The 20,431-nt window shown below is 36.6% G+C and overlaps 1 protein-coding gene across 4 annotated transcripts in view; it reads left to right on the top strand.

Annotated features, from left to right (window-relative positions):
* Nucleotides 1-20,431, top strand: part of AKAP6 (A-kinase anchoring protein 6) — a 662,618-nt gene that overhangs the window by 500,494 nt on the left and 141,693 nt on the right. For all 4 annotated transcript variants that reach the window (XM_074393336.1, XM_003924219.4, XM_074393337.1 and 1 more), the window contains one exon: nucleotides 4,431-4,579. In XM_074393336.1, coding sequence (XP_074249437.1) covers nucleotides 4,431-4,579 — 149 coding nt within the window. The remainder of the gene's footprint in view (nucleotides 1-4,430; nucleotides 4,580-20,431) is intronic.

A 20,431-nucleotide genomic window follows, 5' to 3' on the forward strand; every position in this document is an offset into this window, starting at 1 on the left:
CCTTTATGGAGTTTGGAGTCTAGAAAAAGAGAGAGGAAAAAAATGTAAACCAACAAATGCAAGAATTTCAAATTTTAACATGCGTTGTGATGGAAATTAATCTGGATCTGAAATAGAGGAAAAATAGATTTGATCTACTTTTGATAAATTAGGCAAGGCCTCTCTGAGAAGTAGCTTGTCAGCTAGGGCTGGAAAGATGAGAAGACATTAGCAAGATAATGTTCTAGAAAAAGGAAACAATATGTGTAAAGGTCCTGAGGCAAGAAAAGGCTGTTTAAAGAACTAGTATGTTTAAAGTATTGAAATAAGGAAAGGATGACAGGGACTTGGTGATCAAGAGGGAGACTCGGGAAATGTGGTCTAAGGTTAGCAGGAACCAAATATCATAGGCCATGGGGAGAAGTTTGTTTTTTGGGTCTGAAGGCAGTCTAAACCAGCTCATGTTTTATAAAGACTACTTGGGCCAGTGTAAGAGAAGTGATTAGAGGGCTAGGAATGAGTGAAGGGAGACACATATTAGAAGATATTTGCTGTAGTACAGGTGAAAGTTTATGAAAGCTTGGACCAGGCTGGCAGCAGTGCAGATTGGAGAAAGAGACTGAATAGACGTTTTAGAAGAGGAGTCAACAACTTAGGGAATAAGCTGCTAAGGAAAATGAAGAAGAGGAAGAGTCAAGACTGACTGTCAGGTTTCTGACATGAGCAATGGATAGTCCCATTTATTTAAAAGGAAAGGTTTTGTTTTTTTTTAAAGGCCTAAGTACAGAAAGGTTTGGGGAATGTGGTAAGGATGAGAAGGAGAGTTCTGTTTTAAGTTGTGCTGTCTAAAGTAACTCAAGTAGTGATGTCAGGTGATTGGTTGGATATATAAATATGGAGCTTTGAGAAGAGGATTGGAAGGCATTACTACTTGGTCGGCATTTAAAGCCATGGAAGAGAATCTAGATAGAGAAAAGTGGTCCAGAATCGGGCCCTCAAACAACTACACAGCAGTGATCTCAACTGTGATTCAAAAAGGTCATTGAACAATAAATAAAATGAATTTTGAAAGAGAGAATGACTGAGAATTGTTACATTGGTGAGCCAGTGGCAATGAAGGCCTAGACTAGAGTAAGTGAAAACTCTTTTTTTCTCTTCTCATTGTTCACTCTCTCCCATGGCATTCTCACTTTATCTCCTAATGGCACCCATTGCCTGTAGGTTTGTATTTCAATCCTACTGTTTCCACCTGCTTGCTGAACATCTCCTTCTGGGCATACCACCAGTACCTTAAATTAATAGACTCAAATAATCCAGCTGATTTCTCCCATCCACCTGAATTGCTCTTCTGACACTCCTACTCCTATTGATGTCATCATGGATCTTTTAGTGGCCTAGAAGAGGAGATTCCATCACCAATTCTTCTCCCCTAACCCCCTGTTTAATTAATAAGTTGCCAAATTTTTTGATTATACACCTTAAGTGTTATTTAATCAGGCTAAATTTCCGTTTATAAAATATAGTCACTTTTAAAAGTATCTACTGTTATAGATACTAATAAATTTTTCTTTAACCAGAGATTGTGTTACTGTTTTTAAAGAACTAAATTTTCTTCAACTCTTTCTCTTAAAAATTTATCTTTGGACTAAAATATAGTATGAGAAAACGTTTAGATAGGCTGAGAGAGATTTAGACTGGCAAAGCCATTCAACCTTAGCAGAAGGAACTACTTTGGTTCTATTTTTATCATCTCATTTAGGAATGAATCACTGAAAACAGAAATAGAAATAGAGATGGATAGGAAAGACCTGGGCTATCTAATTCATCTCCTTGTTAGTAGTGCAGGGAAGTTTCCTTTGTCAAATGCTTGTGAGATATTATGCAATAAAAGTCATAGATTATAACATTTCAATCATTTTGTAAGGTGACTAATTATTTTTCAAGTTACTCTCAGCTTTGTTCTCTGAATTTCTTTCCACATATACCTGTCATATGTGAAATATATCTCTTTGTATACAGAAATGACTGAGAATCACAGAGATAAATGCAAATTAATTTTCTGTAATGATGTTGAGTCTACAGGAAGTTGATTTCTCTCTTTATGATCCTTTTTGTGACCAGTGGCACACATCTGTGAGGTCATTGTCCAGAATGAATCATGGTCCATCTTGTTACTTAGGATGGTTAAAAACTAACAGAAACCTTTAGATATCAAACATGTCCCTTGGCACCTAATGGCACAAATGCATTGTTCTGATGGAGTCAGTGGATTATTTAGGTTGGTATAATACTCGTTAAAGTTTGTAGCTTTGCAATGTAAGTAAAGGAGTGACATTTGGGAAGAGTATTAAGTTATTTGACTATTGCTCAATATCTATGTAATCTCATTTATCTCATAAAAATTTGTATGTTCTTTTAAAAGATTTATTCTGTTATTTATTCTGTCATGTTTCTGATTGTTGACTCTTTACATTTACTTGACTTTATAAAATATTATTACATCGGTCGTTATTCTTTCAGGTTCCATGACATTTGCAAACTTCTTAGTTGGTACTCTTCTATATGTGCCGTTAACATTCCACATACCTCCTCTTCCACATCATCAATAAAGATACTAAAATCACTAGATCTGGCATTTTCTTTGTGCCTTCCCACCAGCCATACCCCCACTTCCAACTGAATGTACTCCATATAACATTATCCTTTGTTTATACTGCTTGACATAGTTCTTAATCCAATTGAGTGTCTTCTTATTCAAGTCAATTAGTTTGGGCAAGAACAATTCATATGAACCAACAAATAGATTGCAGTTTTGATCTGATTTCTGAAATTTCAATTATATAACTATAGTAATTTTAATAGTGTTTCTTTAAGTTCTTTCCCAGCAACCCAGAGCATTCATAATTAAGTACTTATAAAAAGCAACAACATAGGCATTCTAGAATGGTTTGGGACCTCATTGTTTTTCTTTTTTTTAAACTGAGACAATGTCTCACTTTGTCACCCAGGCTAAAGTGCAGTTGTGCAGGCTTCACTCACTGCAACCTCCATCTCCCAGGTACAAGTGATTCTTCTGCCTCAGCCTCCCAAATAACTGGGTCTACTCTACAGATATGCCAGGACCCTCAGCTAATTTTTGTATTTTTAGTAGAGACAGGGTTTTGCCATGTTGACCAGGCTGGTCTCGAACTCCAGACCTCAAGTGATCCACCTGCCTCAGTCTCCAAAAGTGCTGGGATAACAGGCCTGAGTCACTGCACCTGACCTGGGAGACCTCATTTTTCATAGGTTACCTATTTCCTTTATAGAGTCCTAATTTGGAATTTAAGCAGCTGCCACTTTATAATATTCACTTTTTCTTCACAGTTGAGGCTGTAAAACTAGGGATCAGGCAAAAGGCCTTGGTCAGCTGTGGATACTAAGATTAGAAGGTAATGTCAGACCTGACTTTTCTTCTTACATGTTATAGAATTCTGGTGACTATTCAACAGCTGACCCAGAAATGTTTTCTTAGAATATGTAATAGAATTGTAAAGTAGCAGTTTTAAGGTTTATCAGAAATGTTAATAGACATGCTTGGATTTAGTGAAGTATGCTAAAAGAAGAGTCCTTTGGTCTACAATGTACATAAACTCAGCATTACTTCCTTCCCTTTACCATGGCCAAGCATGCCCCTGAGAAGACATCATTCTCGGTCTCATCTGGTGTTCTAGGGAACCTGAAAGCCACAGGGATCACAACAGCTGCAATAAATAAAGCATCTATTTAATACAGTTTCATACCAAATATTATTCAGCATTCTTTTGGCCTGGGTTTGATACAAAACAGCACAATAAACTTACTATACCTCTCCTTTACTACAGTGAGCCCTAAGTATGAAAGATTTAACAGTGCAAACCTGCATGTAAGCAAAATCACTATTCACATTACTTTAAAATTATTAAGACAATAACATAGACAACAAAAAAATGTAATAAAGAACATATATTGTGATTATTGAAGAGGTGCTGGAATTAATACTAAGCTTTTTTTTATTCTCCATAGGGAAAATAATAGAGAAGCATTTAGAATATGTATCCATGCAAACGTGTGGGTTGGAAGGGGATCTTTAAAGAATAAGTGCTACGTATGTGACAAGGAAGAATATTATAGAGGAATTTCACAGAATTTTTATGTAAAGTCTTATGCAGTATTATGATCACAGGGATATTTTGTGATATTTACAGAGTCTTCTGAGGGTTCATTTATTAAGGTCATATTTTAAGGAAGAACTTATAAGATTCAGATCAAAAATATAATTCTGTAATATACTCAACTGATCCCATTAAATCCAACTCGAAAAGGAACAGTATAATGATGTGAACAATTCCCATTCTTTGAGTTGTTACACCTCACTTGAAATGCATTCCTTCTGGATTAAAACAGCAATTTCTCTTTGTTTCTCTTTCCAGGCTGAGGTTCAACTATGCTACCTGGAAGCACAAAGAGATGCTGTTGAGCAGATGTCCCTCAAGCTGTACAGTGAGCAGTATACCAGCAGCAGCAAGAGAAAAGAAGAGTTTGCTGATATGTCAAAAGTTCATTCAGTGGGAAGCAATGGGTAGGGAACTATTCTTTTTGTTGTTTTATTCTCACTAATCTACTTTTTCAATGATTTTCCACTGGTAGATGTTAGGCAGGTATTTCCTCTGTAGCTAACAGACAAGAAGCAGCTCAATAGACTAGGCATTTATGTTCTTTTCCATTTGTGCCAGAATTGAAGACTGTGGATTTCATCAGCCTCTGCCATCTAACTCAGAACTTTCTGACTTCATATTAATTTTTAAAATGGAGAGTGGTGATTTTATAAGTGTTTTCATGACTACATTGTGCCTTTAGTATTGATCTTTTTTATAAATTATTTTTTCCTTATATTTGCCATTTTTTAGATTTCACAGTTAATTTTAAAGCCTATTTGAGGAACTTTTAAACACCAGAACCACATTGGAAACTTGGTAGTACATAATTTTCCTGAATAATGTAGAAATTTAATAATTGTTTAGAGACCATGGGCTAGCCACTTAGCTTCACATGAAGTCAATTGGAATAGACTAGCTCTTGAATTATCTATCATATGTGAAAGGACCCAACACCTTCAGTGACCCATCAACAATTTCATTCAGCCTGAGACATATGGCTGTGTTTATATTATACTAATTATACTATTGAATAGTTAAGTCAGGTATTTAGATATTTCCAAATGACTTTTAAAGTTATGTGAACATTGTCTAAGCGTATATATGTATATATGCATATATATCATTTTCCAGCCCAATTGTAATATTTAATAGGTGATTTTAGACAGTAAAAGAGTAGTGATGAAATTTATTTCATAGTATTAATTACTTGATAATAGCTATACTCATAAAAATGAAAACAATAACCTATTTTACTTTTAGACTCAGACAACATGAAGGAGAAACTACTCCCCAAAGTTATATTACAGGTTAATAACATTATATAAACCTATGGGATGTAACTCTAGTCAAAATATTTCTTAAAATAACAGGAGGAAAGAAGCTTTTTTATGAACTTGTTTACACTTATTTTTTAAAGTGCTTATAGTTCTGACTGAAACTCCAATCCTCATATAAAGTTTTGGGATAAATTAAGGACACTGATGAAAAATTCTTTCTTATTATAAAAACCCAGTGTCTAAGAATACAGAAAATAACTCCTGTATTCTTAGTCATTCAGAGTCATAATTCTGTTTAAGAAATGAAAAGGGGTTTTTCAAGTTTTCACATTTACCTCTTTATATAACTTGTTGCTCTATCAGTATATTTTAATACATGAGACATGTTTTATATGTAGTCAATTCATGTTACTTGATTCTGTAGTCATTTATTCACCAGAGGAAAAACACGGTAGCAAATAAGAAAGAAAAGGTTAAATCTTGAAACATGAACAATAAACTGCTTTGAGGCTGTAATGTGCTTTAATTTCTCTAAATGCCTAAATAGCCTCTGGTGTACATGCAAGCACAAACTTTAGGTCACATTTTCATGTTTTGTAAAGCCCTGGGGATTGAGCAGCACCACGTGCTTCTGACCCCAGATTCCAGGGACCCAACCTGAGCACTCACTCTGGGCTCCACAAATCATAAATCTGCCCTGGGAATTGCTTAGTTAACAACAAGCATTGTTCTGTGAAGTGGGAGTAGCTGAACTTGCCTGATATCCTTTGTTTATGCTCCCTGGGGTGCTGAAGGCTATGCATTGTGCAGAATTTAAGAGTGCACTGAAAGAAAGCCAGCTATTTAATACTAAGGACGAAAACCATATACTCCTTTCTATTTTCTGTTTACATACAGAAAAGCATTGTTTGAGAAATACATGTGGGTGAGGTTATCTGGGGTGTCCCGCCCTTAAAACTCTCTGTTCCCACAGTCAAATCCTTAACTCTGAAGCCTTAAGAAAATAGCTTTGTAAAATTATCTGCTCCAATGATACATAAACTTCATTAATCATTCTTTTTGTTACATAGAATGAACATTGTTTCCAATAAATAATTGTGGGAATGGTGTGGGTTTTCAAGGATCTTCATTCCATATGCAGATATCCAATATACTAAAGAGAAAATTAAGTTGGTGATACAGTTCATATCATTTCATTTCCTTCTCATGCCTACAAGCATGCTAAAAATATTATATGTACTAACATACTTGTAAAATGAATAAGACTACTCCAGGGAAGACTCAGCTACTACACTGAATAGTGATCTTAAATTTCTGAGAATTTTACGTAACCAAAATATCTTTTAGAAATGAATTTATAACCTCTCTAACTTGACAAAAGAGTATGTATCAAGGTGATATATCACAGCTTATATATTATGCAACTATGAATTGTGTAGTTAGCAGTTATGAATATATGTGGTAGGAGGATTTCTCTGAACATATGTGAGGCTGTATGAGTTCTAGTAACACAGTTTGTTCACCTGTGGGAAACATTTGGCATTGGCTCCAGCATCCCAAAGTGGAACCATAGCTCCTGGAGGGTGTGAGTCTCCCGTGATTACAACAGTAGCAAAAGCAAATGCTTTTCAGTTTAGGTGAAAGCACTTATCAGTTGTCTTTTTTTCATCCAATAAGTATCCCTGAGGGCCTGCTATGTGCATAGCACGATGCTCTGGGCATTGTTTATCAAGAACACTTAACTTTCTGTATATTTTGTAAAGCGTAACCATATCTTTTTCAGATACCTTTTCCTATTGCGAGGTTGTCTGATTTTATTTTTCTAATGAATTTCAAAGATTCAGTTTAATTTGCTAAGTAGCATCATTCTTTCTGTCAGTACTGGTGTAGATTAAAGACCATGTCTTTTGTTCAGTCTATGTAAAGGAGAGAACTGAGAGGCAAGGATAGAAGGTTTAAGGTGGAGCTAAGACCGCAACTCAGAACTCTGGGTCAAGAATGCAGAAGATAATCTATAAAGTCACTCTTTGCCTTCTCTGTAAGGATTTGTGTGGACTCTTAATAACCCTTTCCCCAAAATCTGGTTTTGTACATATTCTATACTATATGATATTTAAATTAAGGTATCTTTCTACTATGGAGAAGTAGAAGTCTTAAGTAGAGTTTATTAAAACCACAAGGAAGTTAGGGCAAAACAATGCAAAGCAGGTTAAAGTCAAAACAAAATTAAATCATCCATTAATTTGACAGACTTTTCTTTTTTTAGATAGGGTCTCATTCCCATTGCCCAGACTGGACTGCAGTGGTGTGATCTTGGCTCACTGCAGCCTCAACTTCTTAGCTCAGTTGATTCTCCCACCTCAGCTTCCTGAGTCACTGGGGGTGAGGCACCATGCCAAGCTAATTTTTTGTATTTTTAGTGGAGACAAGGTTTCACCACGTTGCTCAGGCTGAATTTGATAAACATTTTAAAGTACCTTCTATATGTCAGGCTCTATGAAGTGCAGAGGTTAAAATGGTGGAAATGAAATGGTTCCTACATTTGAGAAGCTCACAGTTTGATGGGAGGAACCATATCTCTGTAAACAGCATATAATAAAGATTTTAAGTGTTGAGTTAGAAATCTGTGTGGGGAAGAGGGCAGGACTCATTGAAAGCAGAGCTCAGTTCTGACTGTGTCAAGTAGAATTGGAGCAGGTCAGGAAAGATAGTAGAGAGAGAAGGCTCTGGAGATGGTTTTTGAAAGAGGGCTAGTTCAGCAGACGTGCTTTTCAATTTAACCTGAAAAACACATATTGAGCACCGACAAAGACATACCATAGTCCCTGCCTTCATTGAATTTACAGTCTAGCAAGAGAGTGCAGCATTAAGCCAATGTTGATCTGTGCAGTGAGAGAGAAGGGGAAATAGAGAATGCTAGGGAGCTTAGAGGAAACAGGATGAGCTCTATAAGGCAGGGCTGCATCTGTTGTGTTCGCTGCACTCTCTCCTGCATCTGGTGCAGTGCCTGGCAAGTGCTAAATACCCAGCGAATGAATGGATACATGAATGAATAAATGAAACTGATCGAGGGCTAAAAGACAGGGAGAAAAGGTCTGGGATCATAAGACTGCTTACTGTTTCACAGGACTGAAGAGGAGGATTCAAGTTGGGGGGAGATGTGAAAAATAAGGATTTGGAAGAAGGTAAAGTCCAGATCCAGAAGTTAAAGATTGAATTCATGGTTCTTAAGCAAGACAGTGCATCAGAGATAACCTGTGGAGCTTTTAAGCAGAAAAAAAGCCAGCCTGCCCCACCCTACTGAAAATTTTAATTCAGTAGGCAGAATTGAATGATAGTGATTATGTTTTAATGCTCATCACCAGCTGAGAGCCATTGCTTCAGTGGTTTTCAATGTATAGTCTCTGGACCACTAGCAGCAGTGTCTCCTGGGAATTTGTTAGAAATGTCATTTCTAGGTCCCACTTCAGACCTACTGAACTGGAAAGTCTAGGAGTGGAGACCAGCAATCTTTGTTTAACAAGCATCCCAGGTGATTCTTTTTTCTTTTCTTTTCTCTTTCTTGTTTCTTTCTTTCCCTCTCTTCCTTTCTTTATTTCTTTCTCTTTTTTTTCTTTTTTTTCTTTTTTTTTTTTTTTTGACAAAGTCTTGCTCTGTTGTTTCTTTCTTTCTGGCTTTCTTTCTTTTTCTTTTTCTTTTTCTTTTTTGACAAAGTCTTGCTCTGTTGCCCAGACTGGAGTACAGTGGCACGATCTTGGCTCATTGCAAATTCCGCCTCTTGGGTTCAAGTGATTCTTGTACTTCAGTCTGTCAAGTATCTGGGATTACAGGTGCATGCCACCATGCCTGGCTAATTTTTATAGTTTTAGTAGAGACAGGATTTCGTCACATTGCCCAGGCTAGTCTCAAACTCCTGACCTCAAGTGATCCGCCCACCTCAGCCTTCCAAAGTGCTGGGATTATATAAGAGTGAGCCACTGCACCCAGAGCCTCCCATGTGAATCTAATGCTGAAGTTTGAGAAATGCCACTTAGGGCATTAAAGATTTTTTAGGTTGACAGTTAATGCAGCACATGAATACTAGGTGGAGACTGAAGCCAGAAAGTATCAGTAAACCTCAGTAACCCATGGGATGAAGAAAGTGAGGGAGAAGGAACCATTCTGATGCCCCAGTTATTGGCTCAAAGAGAAAGAAAACAGGAATATTTGGATTCAAATGACTTTGGTGTCATTCAACATGTAATATTTATTGAGCACCTATTAAGTGCGGGCTGTGTTAGGCACTGGGGACATAGAGGCAGTGGGACACAAAAGACGATAGGTATATGGAAATCAGGAAAACCTTCGAAAAGAAGTGTCATGGAGGATGGTCCAGGGTCAGAAATGACAACAAGGGTGTTTCTCACAGAGGAGGCAGTGTGTGCAAACAGCCAGAATGGCTAAAGGACGCCCAGCATGACTAGAGTGGTAGTTCGCAACAATTATCTACTAGCTGTGTGGAGAATAGATTGTTTAGGCCTAGGCTAGACAGTGCTCAATTAAGAGGCTATTCCAGTCATCCAAACAAGAAATAGGCCCTATTTCCTGTTGTGCTAAGACAACAGTGATAGAAAATGAAAGAAGCTCCATTGACAAACCTTGGTCACTGGGTACATGAGATTATTGAGGGAGGAGCTATTTGAGAATGAACCTCCATATTTCAGACTCATGTACTCTAGGAGATAGATGTGGCATTCACTGAGGAGGGGAATGCAGAGGAGGAGTAAAAGGGATGAAAAGCAGAGTATTTGAGACACAGTTTTTCCCTGCTCTCGGAAACATCCATGTAGAAAAGCCCAGGAAGCAGATCTGGAGCTCAGAAGTGTTTTGGGCTTCTCAGCCAACATTAAGAACAGCATGGTAACTGCAGGGTAGCAGAAGATGACACAGCCAAGAATTTACCTTGTGGTAAACTGTGCTCTCCCTGCAAGGTGAACCTAACATTGTCTTTAAGGAATGCTTATTTTTAAAAATATGGGTAAGCAGAACATTTTTATTTCACTTAGAGTATTTCCTGCTGTGATATTCAATAATTATAAAACAAAGACTATGCCATTGAGAATTCTGGGTAATATCTTGATTGACAGGAATTGAGGACGACAGTTGACTATTATTTTCTGGCTTGAAGCTATAGGTAAAAGCTCGTGATTCTAGATATTAGATTGCATTGAGTCTGCTCAGATTGCTTCCAACTATACAAATAATGTTTTCCTTTAGGGGTAAGTCATGCATTCACTATAGTCTAATATCCTAAGAGGAGAGAGGGCAAGTATATTAAAAATTAAGAATAGAATTCAAGTTACCTCTCTGCTACTTTGTAGCTATGGAACCTTGATTGAGACATTTAACCTTACCAAGATATAATATCTGTCTATAAAATGTGAATGATTATCCTAGTTTACTTCATGTTTTTTTTTGAGAAAGGAAATGCAATAATTGATAAGGAAATATCTAAAATACCTAGAATATAATAGATAATATGAAAAATAAGTTATTGAAATGTTTATTGTGCAACTACTGTGTTGTAGGAAGTAGTATGAGATGCTAGCAATGAAAAAGATACATAAGACTTAATCTCCATGGTCTTCAGTGTAGTGAGAGAGAGAGAGAGATACAGACCAACATTTAGATACATCCTTATAAAACAATGGACAGGGCTGGGCACAGTGGCTTATACCTGTAATCTCAGCACTTTGGGAGGCCAAGCCAAGAAGATCATTTGAGCCCAGAAGTTCAAGACCAGCCTGGGCAACACAGTAAGACCTCCCCCTCACCTACCAAAAAATGTTTTAAGTAGCTGGGCATGATGGTTTATACCTATAGTCCCAGCTGCCTAGGAATTTGAGGTGGGAGGATTACTTGAGCCCAGGAGGTTGAGGCTACAGTGAGCCATGATCACACCACTGCACTCCATCATTGGAGACAGAGTGAAACCATGTCTCAAAAAATAAATTACTTAATGAAGACTGGAGACATTTTAAGATATAGAGTGTTGTGGGGGTACTGAGAAGGGCTACCTAATTCAGCCTAGCTGAAAGGCATCATGAAGGCTTAGGGGAGGAGGGAATATCTGAGCTGTCAAAAGATGCATAGGTTTTAGACATTAGAAGAGGTCTGTGCAGTTGAATAAAATGGCTTTTATTCAAAAGTTAGGCAGTAACAAATGCTGGTGAGGATGTGAAGAAAAGGAAACCCTCCTACACTTTTGGTAGGAATCTAAATTAGTATAAACACTATGGAGAACAGTTTGGAGGTTTCTCAAAAAACTAAAAATAGGGCTACCATACAATCCAGCAATCCCACTGCTGGGCATATACTCCAAAGAGAGGAAATCAGTGTAGTGAAGAAATATCTGCACTTTCATGTTTGTTGCAGCACTGTTCACAATAGCCAAGCTTTGGAAGCAACTTAAGTGTCCATCAAACAATGAATAGATAAAGAAAATGTAGCACTTATACAGGATGGAGTACTATTCAACCATGAAAAGGAATGAGCTTCTATCATAGGCACCAACATGATGGAACTGGAGGTCATTATGTTAAGTGAAATAAGCCAGCCATAGAAAATCAGACATTACATGATCTCACTTTATTTGTGAGATCTAAAAATCAGAACAGTTGAAATCATGGAGACAGAGAAGAGAAGGATGGTTACTTGAGATGGGGAAGGGTAGTAAGGCATCAGAGTGGGGGAGATGTAGATGGTTAATGGATTAAAACAAAATAGAATATGTAAGACCTAGTACTTGATAGCACGAGTTGGGGGGGCGGGGCGATAGTCAATAATAACTTAATTGTGCATTATAAAATAGCTAGAAGAGTATAACTGGATTGTAACACAAAGGCTAAATATTGAGGGGATGGATGCCTAATTTTCCATGATGTGATTATTACTCATTGTACTGCTGTACCAAAAAAGCTCATGTACTCTGTAGATATATATACTTACTATGTACCCACAAAAATTAAAAATAAATTTTTAAAATAAATTAAAAAAAACAAAAATTAAAAGAGGAATATGTAGAGGGAGGGTGAGGATTTCAGCCATAAGACAGGAACAAGGTAAGACATAGTAAGCTTCAGCCATAAGACAGGAACGAGAGAAATATCTATATTTGTTGAGGTTTACTACAAATAATTTGATGCTATTGAAGCAGAAGGGCATGGAGGTGATTTCTGACTCTGCATCCTGGAATTAGAAGGATTTCAAGAGAGTTTTTAGAAACTTCTGCTCCTGTGGTGAAGTTCCAGAAGATACCTCAGTCTCATCAGCTGTATGCCTGACTTCCTCTGGCTGTGAATGAAATTGGGCAATGTCTACAGATGGAGCTATAGCTGAGGTTTATGCCTTGTATCTGAGATAACAGGAAGAGTTCATCCTTAATCACACAAGGTTTTAGTATAAATTTTTTCCCCAAATAGAAACAGCATATATAGGTTAATCCCAAGAACAACAGGCTGAATAAAATGAACTTTAAATTAAAATAGGATTATAGGCTAAAAATTTGGCAGGAAAGATGAGATCATTTTCTTTTAGGAAAAAGAAGTGCCTCTAGATGGGTATGAAAATACATATAAATATAACATTCCCAAAGAGGAGAGAAATTGACAAGTGAAAACAAATGAATCATTATTTAAAATATCACTTGATTAAAGACCAAATTTGTTTCTCTAAATTAATTAAGCAATAAGACATACCAGATGACTTTAACCTTAACCACATGAGAAGGGACATAACCACCCTGAATTTCCTGCCATGGGGTGATCTTTATTGTTTTCTGTTGAGCAGTAGGCCAAAATACTCATGTTCTCTCATAGTCCCTCTCTCTCTCTCTCTCTCTCTCTCTCTCTCTCTCTCTCTCTCTCTGTCTCTTTCTCTCTCTGTCTGTCTGTCTGTCTGTCTTGCATCTCTCTCTCTCTCACACAAATACACACACACTCTGACCATTTTTAATTTCTTCCCAGTGGGTATTTTTAGAACACTCCTGCATGAAGTGTTTTCTTTTTGGTGCACAGCAGCCATAAGATGATGTGCTATTCTTGTGTGTGCCAATGTTGATAACAGTCTCACATATAGATTAAATCACTGGACAACCCAAAGAAATCTTATTTCCATCCTGCATTTCTACTTCCTTCCCCTGAGTCTAATAGAAGATCAGTGTTAGATTAAGATTAAGTCACTGGACAACCCAAAGAAATCTTATTTCTATCCTGCATTTTTACTTCCTTGCCCTCAGTCTAATAGAAGATCAGTGTTCAACTCAGGCCCCTTTTGTCCCTTTCTTTGTGCTCTGGAACTGTTAAATAGTAAAATAACAATGTAGACTACAGTCAAAAGGAGCCAAATGTGCCTGGCTACTTCCTGGATAAGTGATATTCTGATCACTATGTAATTATTAAGATAGGTCTTTCTGGACTAAAACAAAAAAAAAATTCTTACCAGTAGAAATGTATTCACTTGGGCCATGATATTATACGCCTTTAATATGAAATACATTAAATGGATTGGAGACCCAGACAGTCTTCCACTTCAGTGATCTAATGCCATCCATGCCAAAAGCCAATAAAGGGCAAAGCAGAGAGGTAGAAGCATGCTTTTGGGAGAAGTATGATTTCAAAGTTAACAGTATAGTCAACTAATAAAGATACACACACACGTTTCATAACAATGATCAATTTTTGTACTGTTTTGGGGAGTTGATGGAGCCCATTGAAAAAAGTAGGAAGTTACTAACAGGGACAATGAGAAGATACCTAAGACAAATGTAATTTACTTCATTTTAATATACTAAGGTCAATTCTTTTCTTTAAAATGTGTTCCTTTATTCATTCCCCTATCCCCTTCAACCAAGGATTTCAGTCAACTTACAAAAATATTGACAGCAAAATAGAATAAATGTTTGACTAAAATAAGTTAGGCAAAAGTCAAGTACTTGTAAGAAAATTAACAAATGTCTATCCTGTGTATGTCCTCAAGAAGGGCTCTGATTTGACTCTGTGCTATCCACACCCAAAAAATAAAATGGAATCTTATCTGTCAGATATTACATAGTGTCTTATGATTAAAAATAATCTGTATCAGATGAAGCACAACTTTTTATGCTGTTGAGACCTGAGAGGAATTTCTTCTGTAGTTATTTAAGGCAAAAGCAGGTGTCTGTGATACTATATCCCTACAAGAGAAGTCAAATCCCCAAAGCAGTTTTTTGATGTAGGCTGCAGAAGTGATGTAAAACCACAATTCAGTAAGAACAGTTCTATAAGTAAGTAAAATCTTGTAGTCCAAGCATAGCACTCTCTGGGTAGGGTCAGCCTCAATAAAGGATAACTTTTCATACTAATTGTGCTACCAGGCTTTTGTCAGAATCGGGCAAGACAATTATTTCCAGGTTATTGATCTATTACCTATTACAACTTGGAAAACTAGTGAGGCCTTTTATGAAATGGTGAACTTCCCAACCTACACCAGTATGCCATTAGGTTTGGATCCAGTGCCCTCTTTTTTTTTTTTTTTTTAGACAGAGTCTCACTCTGTCACCAGGCACCAGGCTGGTGTGCGGTGGCGCGATCTCGACTCACTGCAACCTCCGCCTCCCAGGTTCAAACAATTCACCTGCCTCAGCCTCCCAAGGATCCAGTACCCTCTTAACACACAAATGATAACATAGGGAGGTTTATCTTTTTTAAAAAGTCATCTCTTTTGTCTTTTGAAGTACATTTATCCATTTGTTCTTCCAACTACTGATTTTAAAATTCTTCAGAATGTTTTCTGTTTCCCTAGATAGAATTTAGTCCAGCATATTATCTGAAAATTTGGACAAACCTTTGACTTTCTGATAGCGTAACAGAATTCTCTAAATACACCTAGAAATTTACACTGATATTTCTAATGTTATGGATTGTCTTATTGGTTAGAATTTTTAATAGATTATCTTGGTGCTTTATGCTTTTTATTTCAATAATAGGTGTTTGTAGACAGATGGTCCATGAGAAAGCGGGGCCAGTTATTAACAAGCTTGTAGGCTTGATTTATTTTTCTTAGACATATTCACATGTATGTGGGTATATATAAAAATTGAGGAAATTACTGCTCTAAACAACTCTATATTCCTTTTTATTTATTAACGGCAAAGGCAGGCTGCTTTTCTCATGAGGAAGTCGCTCATGAATTTTCATTCAAAATAGTAAATTAGTGTCCACACTTTAATATGTTTAGAGTGGAAAGGGATTCTACATGCAACTGTGCATATCAGATTCCATGTCTGGAAAGCTAAATTTTATTCTTTGATGATATTATGATTGGAGATATAATAGGCACCACTGTTATATCTCCCTTCTGTGCTTATATGACACATGGAATAGAGGATGATGGGAAATTCTGATCTATTATTGGTTTTTTACTTCAGTAAAATACTTAAACTACATTTTTGCAAGATTTTGTTGCCACTCCTTTATGTGTCTTTTTTGAAATACAGAGGCAAACTTTCCTAGGCAAATAATGTGAACAGTGAACACTTAGTGAATATTTGGGGAAGAAATCAATATGCTAAAGAAGGTAGGAAAATTGGATCATTTAATAGAACTCCCAGTATAGACAGGTGGTATTTCAGGAACCAGTCTGGTGTTTTTAGATGTCTTAGTGTGAATTAACATTAAGCATACAAAAGATGCATTATTAAGAGCCCAAGAATACACACACACACACACACACACACACACACACACACACACACACAATTACTCAGCCTTAGGTAGAAAACCTGTGAGGACTTTTAATGTTACATATTTTTTTCAACTAATAATTGCTCTATTTTGATGATTTCTTAATTTGGTTGTCTGTTTTCATCAAAATTCCTTAGTGAGCCAAGTTGAAACCTCATATATTCACACACACCTCCCATTGATTTCACTTGGGTGAAACTTTATCGTTTAAGCAAAGTTTAAGTTGAAATGTTGAGTTAATGATGCTCACTTTAAATACCAAAGGCTGAATGCATTTATGTATTCAAACACTTAGCTAGTCAAACATAACTCCCATCAGGGTTTAGAGGAAAGATTATTTCTTAAACTATGCCGGCCTTACAAGTAATATATTACCATCAAATCTGCAGAAAAATGATACTAAATAAGCTTGTTAGTATTTTATTTATTTATAAAAGCCTTGGAATCTTTTTTAACCTAAAAAGGTAAAGTAAAGTGGTGGGCAAGATGTTCTGAAATGCTTAGAGCAATTATCCATAGTAGTTAAACCCAAACTTAGAAATAAATACCAAAGACAAATTTTGCACATCTATTTCTCCATAGTCTTGTCTGTTTAGATGCTTAAACTATAAAACCAGTACATTTATAATTCTATATTTGTCTAAGAAAAACTGACTTCAAATTAGAAGTCTTTTTCTCCCTATAACATGATTAAGTTACCTACAACAGAAGGTCTAGCTCTTTTATTGTGAACCCATTTAAGATCAAGTATATGGCAATTTAAATAAAAAGTATCAAAAAGAATACATTTTGGTTAAGTGTTTGCTTTATAACACTTTCATAGAGTATATATGAGTTTGCTTTATAAAACTTTCATAGAAAATATAACATATTTAGAGTATTAAAATGGTATACTTACAGGCCTTTTAAAATCTAGATTACAAATGAGAGTGAATGTATTGACATTAACCCAAGCATAATTACAAAGAAAATTTTATGAGAAAAGTTCCTCCAAAAGGAACTCATAGTTCTGTTCCTATAAGATTATAAGCTACTTGCCACAATTTTAATCACCTCTCTCCCTTCAAAACAGAGAGGTGAGAGCAGTTGTCACTAAAAACTCAGGAGAAGATTCTGGTTCTGAATTCAGCTGATAAAATCAGCATATTCTCCAAGAGAATATAGAACTGTTAACTAGTTCTGCCCTACCCTTGATAAATTCATTTGTTTATGGTCTTTTCTGTTTTCCTGTAGAGTAGCTGGAACTTTTCCTGGAGCACATTGTCTTTTATAAAAATTGCTCAAAAACACACCTTTGCAGGTAATATAAACATAAGAAAGTGAACTATTTCCTTACTTAAGAAGTTCCCTGTAATAATGGGCACATTTAATTGTAATCATTTCAGGACCTAAATAGAAATTTGATAATTTATTTCTGATTTGCCAGTTTTTTTGTTTCTTTTGAGACAGTCTCGCTCTGTCGTCTAGGCAGTGCAGTGGCATGATCCCTGCTCACTGCAAGCTCTGGCTCCTGGGTTCAAGCGATTTGCGGGCCTCGGCCTCCCAAGTAGCTGAATCTACAGGCATGTGCCACCACACATGGCTAATTTTGGTATTTTTAGTAGGGACTGGGTTTTGCCATGTTGGCCAGACTAGTCTCAAATTCCTGACCTCAGGTAATCTATCCAGCTGGGCCTCCCAAGTTGCTGAGATTACAGGGGTTAACCACTGTGCCTGGCTGTGATTTGCCACTGTTATATGTTTGATTTCACTAAATGTGGAAAAATCTCAGGTCTTTTCCAACTTGTGGATTAACACATGGCCAAGAATCTGAAATCAGGCACAACTGCTTTTAAGAAAAAAGTTTTTGTCATCTGTTTTGAGACTTTGTAAGAATTTGTTGTTTAGGACATTGGTGTTCATCGTGTACCAATGAAACTAAATGTGGTACCAAAGTATTTACTGTATTTAACAAATCAAACATCAAATCTAAATATTCTCAGCTAGGTTGAAAACAAACTAGACTGGATAAAGGATGAATATCTGTATTAGGTTTATTTGCTACTTACAGGTCTCCAGTATAGACTGTTTGAGAGAAAGTCTTAAATGCATCTAACTAGAAAAAATGACTTTTGTTCTTAGGCCCATCATAAGGAGAATAATAGAAGGAAACAGTTCAATAGATATAAATGCATTCAGTGAAAAAATTTCCATGGTTCAGAGCATTTCATTATTTTCTATATTTTTAAATTTATTTGAAAATGTTCATTAATAATTCTCATGTTCATACACCTCCTTTATTTAGCTTTCACCATAGAAAAGAGGAGGAGGTGAAAGAAAGGGGAAGGCAATTAACAATGATTTAACATCTACTACATATAATCATTTTAAGAAAGTGAATTTACCATTTTAGTATAGTAAGAACAAAATCCCACTTAAAGAATGAGTAAAGCAGCCTGTTCATGTTGCACTGGTTGTATTGGCATTTGGTGATGAGATACTATTATGTCTGACATATTCTGCTTTTCTGAAGTTATTCTTACCCCACTGAATGTTTTTGGTTTCTTTATCTACATTCATTTATCATCATTCATTAGGGACTATGCTGGACACTGAGAATGCAAAGATAATAAATTCATCTCTTGCCCTTGAATTTCTTAGTCGTAATCAAAACTTCTTTTTCTGTTGTACACATGTATGAAAAAGAAACAAGCTTCTTTTCTCTTGCTGATTGATCATTTTTATGAGGCACCCTACACTCACACTTTACTAGAAAAGCAAGGAAGAAACTTGCTTTAAGATCAGAGTTTAGGCCTTCACACATGATATAGCCTCCCTAATAAATTAGCATTCTCTTTAGGAAATACTCCCTTGGAATCAATGCTGTTTTTTAGATTTTCGATTTGTCTGCATTCTTTTCTCCAAGATGACATCTGAGCATGTTCGGATTTATATGATCTTACAGTTCTGGGGTGTAGTGGAGTCCCCTGGCTTAACACAGTGCTTAGGTATAGGCTGGGTGGGCTTATTGAAATGGGTTTTGTCAAGGGTTTTATGACGTTACTGCCCACAGAGGGCTGTAGCTGGTCTAGCTTGTGTTGTTACCTCTTGGCTTGGTCAGGTTCTGGTGATATTTCTTGTTTACTGAGCCTCAACTCAGCCCTTACTGACCCTGCCAACTCCCTGTGGTCTGGCCTCAGAGGCCCACCTGCCTCTCCTTTTGTTGGGGAGAGGTGTCGTTGTGCTTTCGCTGTCACGGCAGTGCCTCTGTCAGATTCATCAGCTGAACTCTCAGCAACCCTGGAGTCTCTTCTTGGGAGAATGGGAGAACAACAGAGCAAAGAAAGTTCTAACCAAAGATCTCTGTCCACAACATCCCACTCCAGGTTGTTGTGGGGACACTGTATGAGGCAATTTCCTCTCAGAGTTCTGACCAGGGAATGGAGTGGACATCCTTGTGCTTTGGGCTTTCTTCTCAACCTGTCTCACATACCTCCTGTCTAGGTCTTAGACCAAGAGAGAAGAGAACATACATCTGAGCACCTGCTCCTCCTGCCTTATTCTTTCTTATTCTCTAAATCCTCTGACGTGGAAAGAGTGAGCTTTCTCTTCCTTTCCCCTTTGCTTTAATAATCCCTTGAATCATACTTTTCTAATTTTGTGTGAGGCATTCCACCTTTTGTTTCTTTATGGTTAAAATATGGGAGGGTGCAAGGAGAGAGAAATAGTGACCATAATTCAGGAAGTATTTCTAAATGGTTATACCTATCACATAAGCAAATGTTTATTAGTTATTCCTTATTAGTCAGAGTCAATGGTTTATTTTTTATTTATCCCTTTATTTATTTTATTTGTCTCTTTTACAATGGTTGGGTTTTGCTTTGTTTTAGTATTTTGAAATAGAATACTAGTTCAGATTTCACATACATGCTGGAAGCCCTTGCTACTCAAAGTGTGGTCCATGGACCAGCAGTGTTGCCAACACTTGTCAGAAATGCAGAATCTCAAGCCCTACCCTTGAGCAGTTACTGAATCAATACCTTCATTTTAACAAGATGATCAGTTACAGTATATGCACATTTTAGATTCAGACACACTGCTCTAGGCCACCATAGCTTTACTAAAGGTTTTAACTACATCAGCTATACCCATCATTGGCATTCAGTAAACATTTATTAATAAACTCCACATGTTAATCACTGATGATTCTTGCCCTTGGGTGCTTATAGTTCTAATCAAGGATCTTTATGGTAAAGTA

The sequence above is a fragment of the Saimiri boliviensis genome, chromosome 2, assembly GCF_048565385.1.
Source record: "Saimiri boliviensis isolate mSaiBol1 chromosome 2, mSaiBol1.pri, whole genome shotgun sequence".
Lineage (NCBI taxonomy): Eukaryota > Metazoa > Chordata > Mammalia > Primates > Cebidae > Saimiri > Saimiri boliviensis.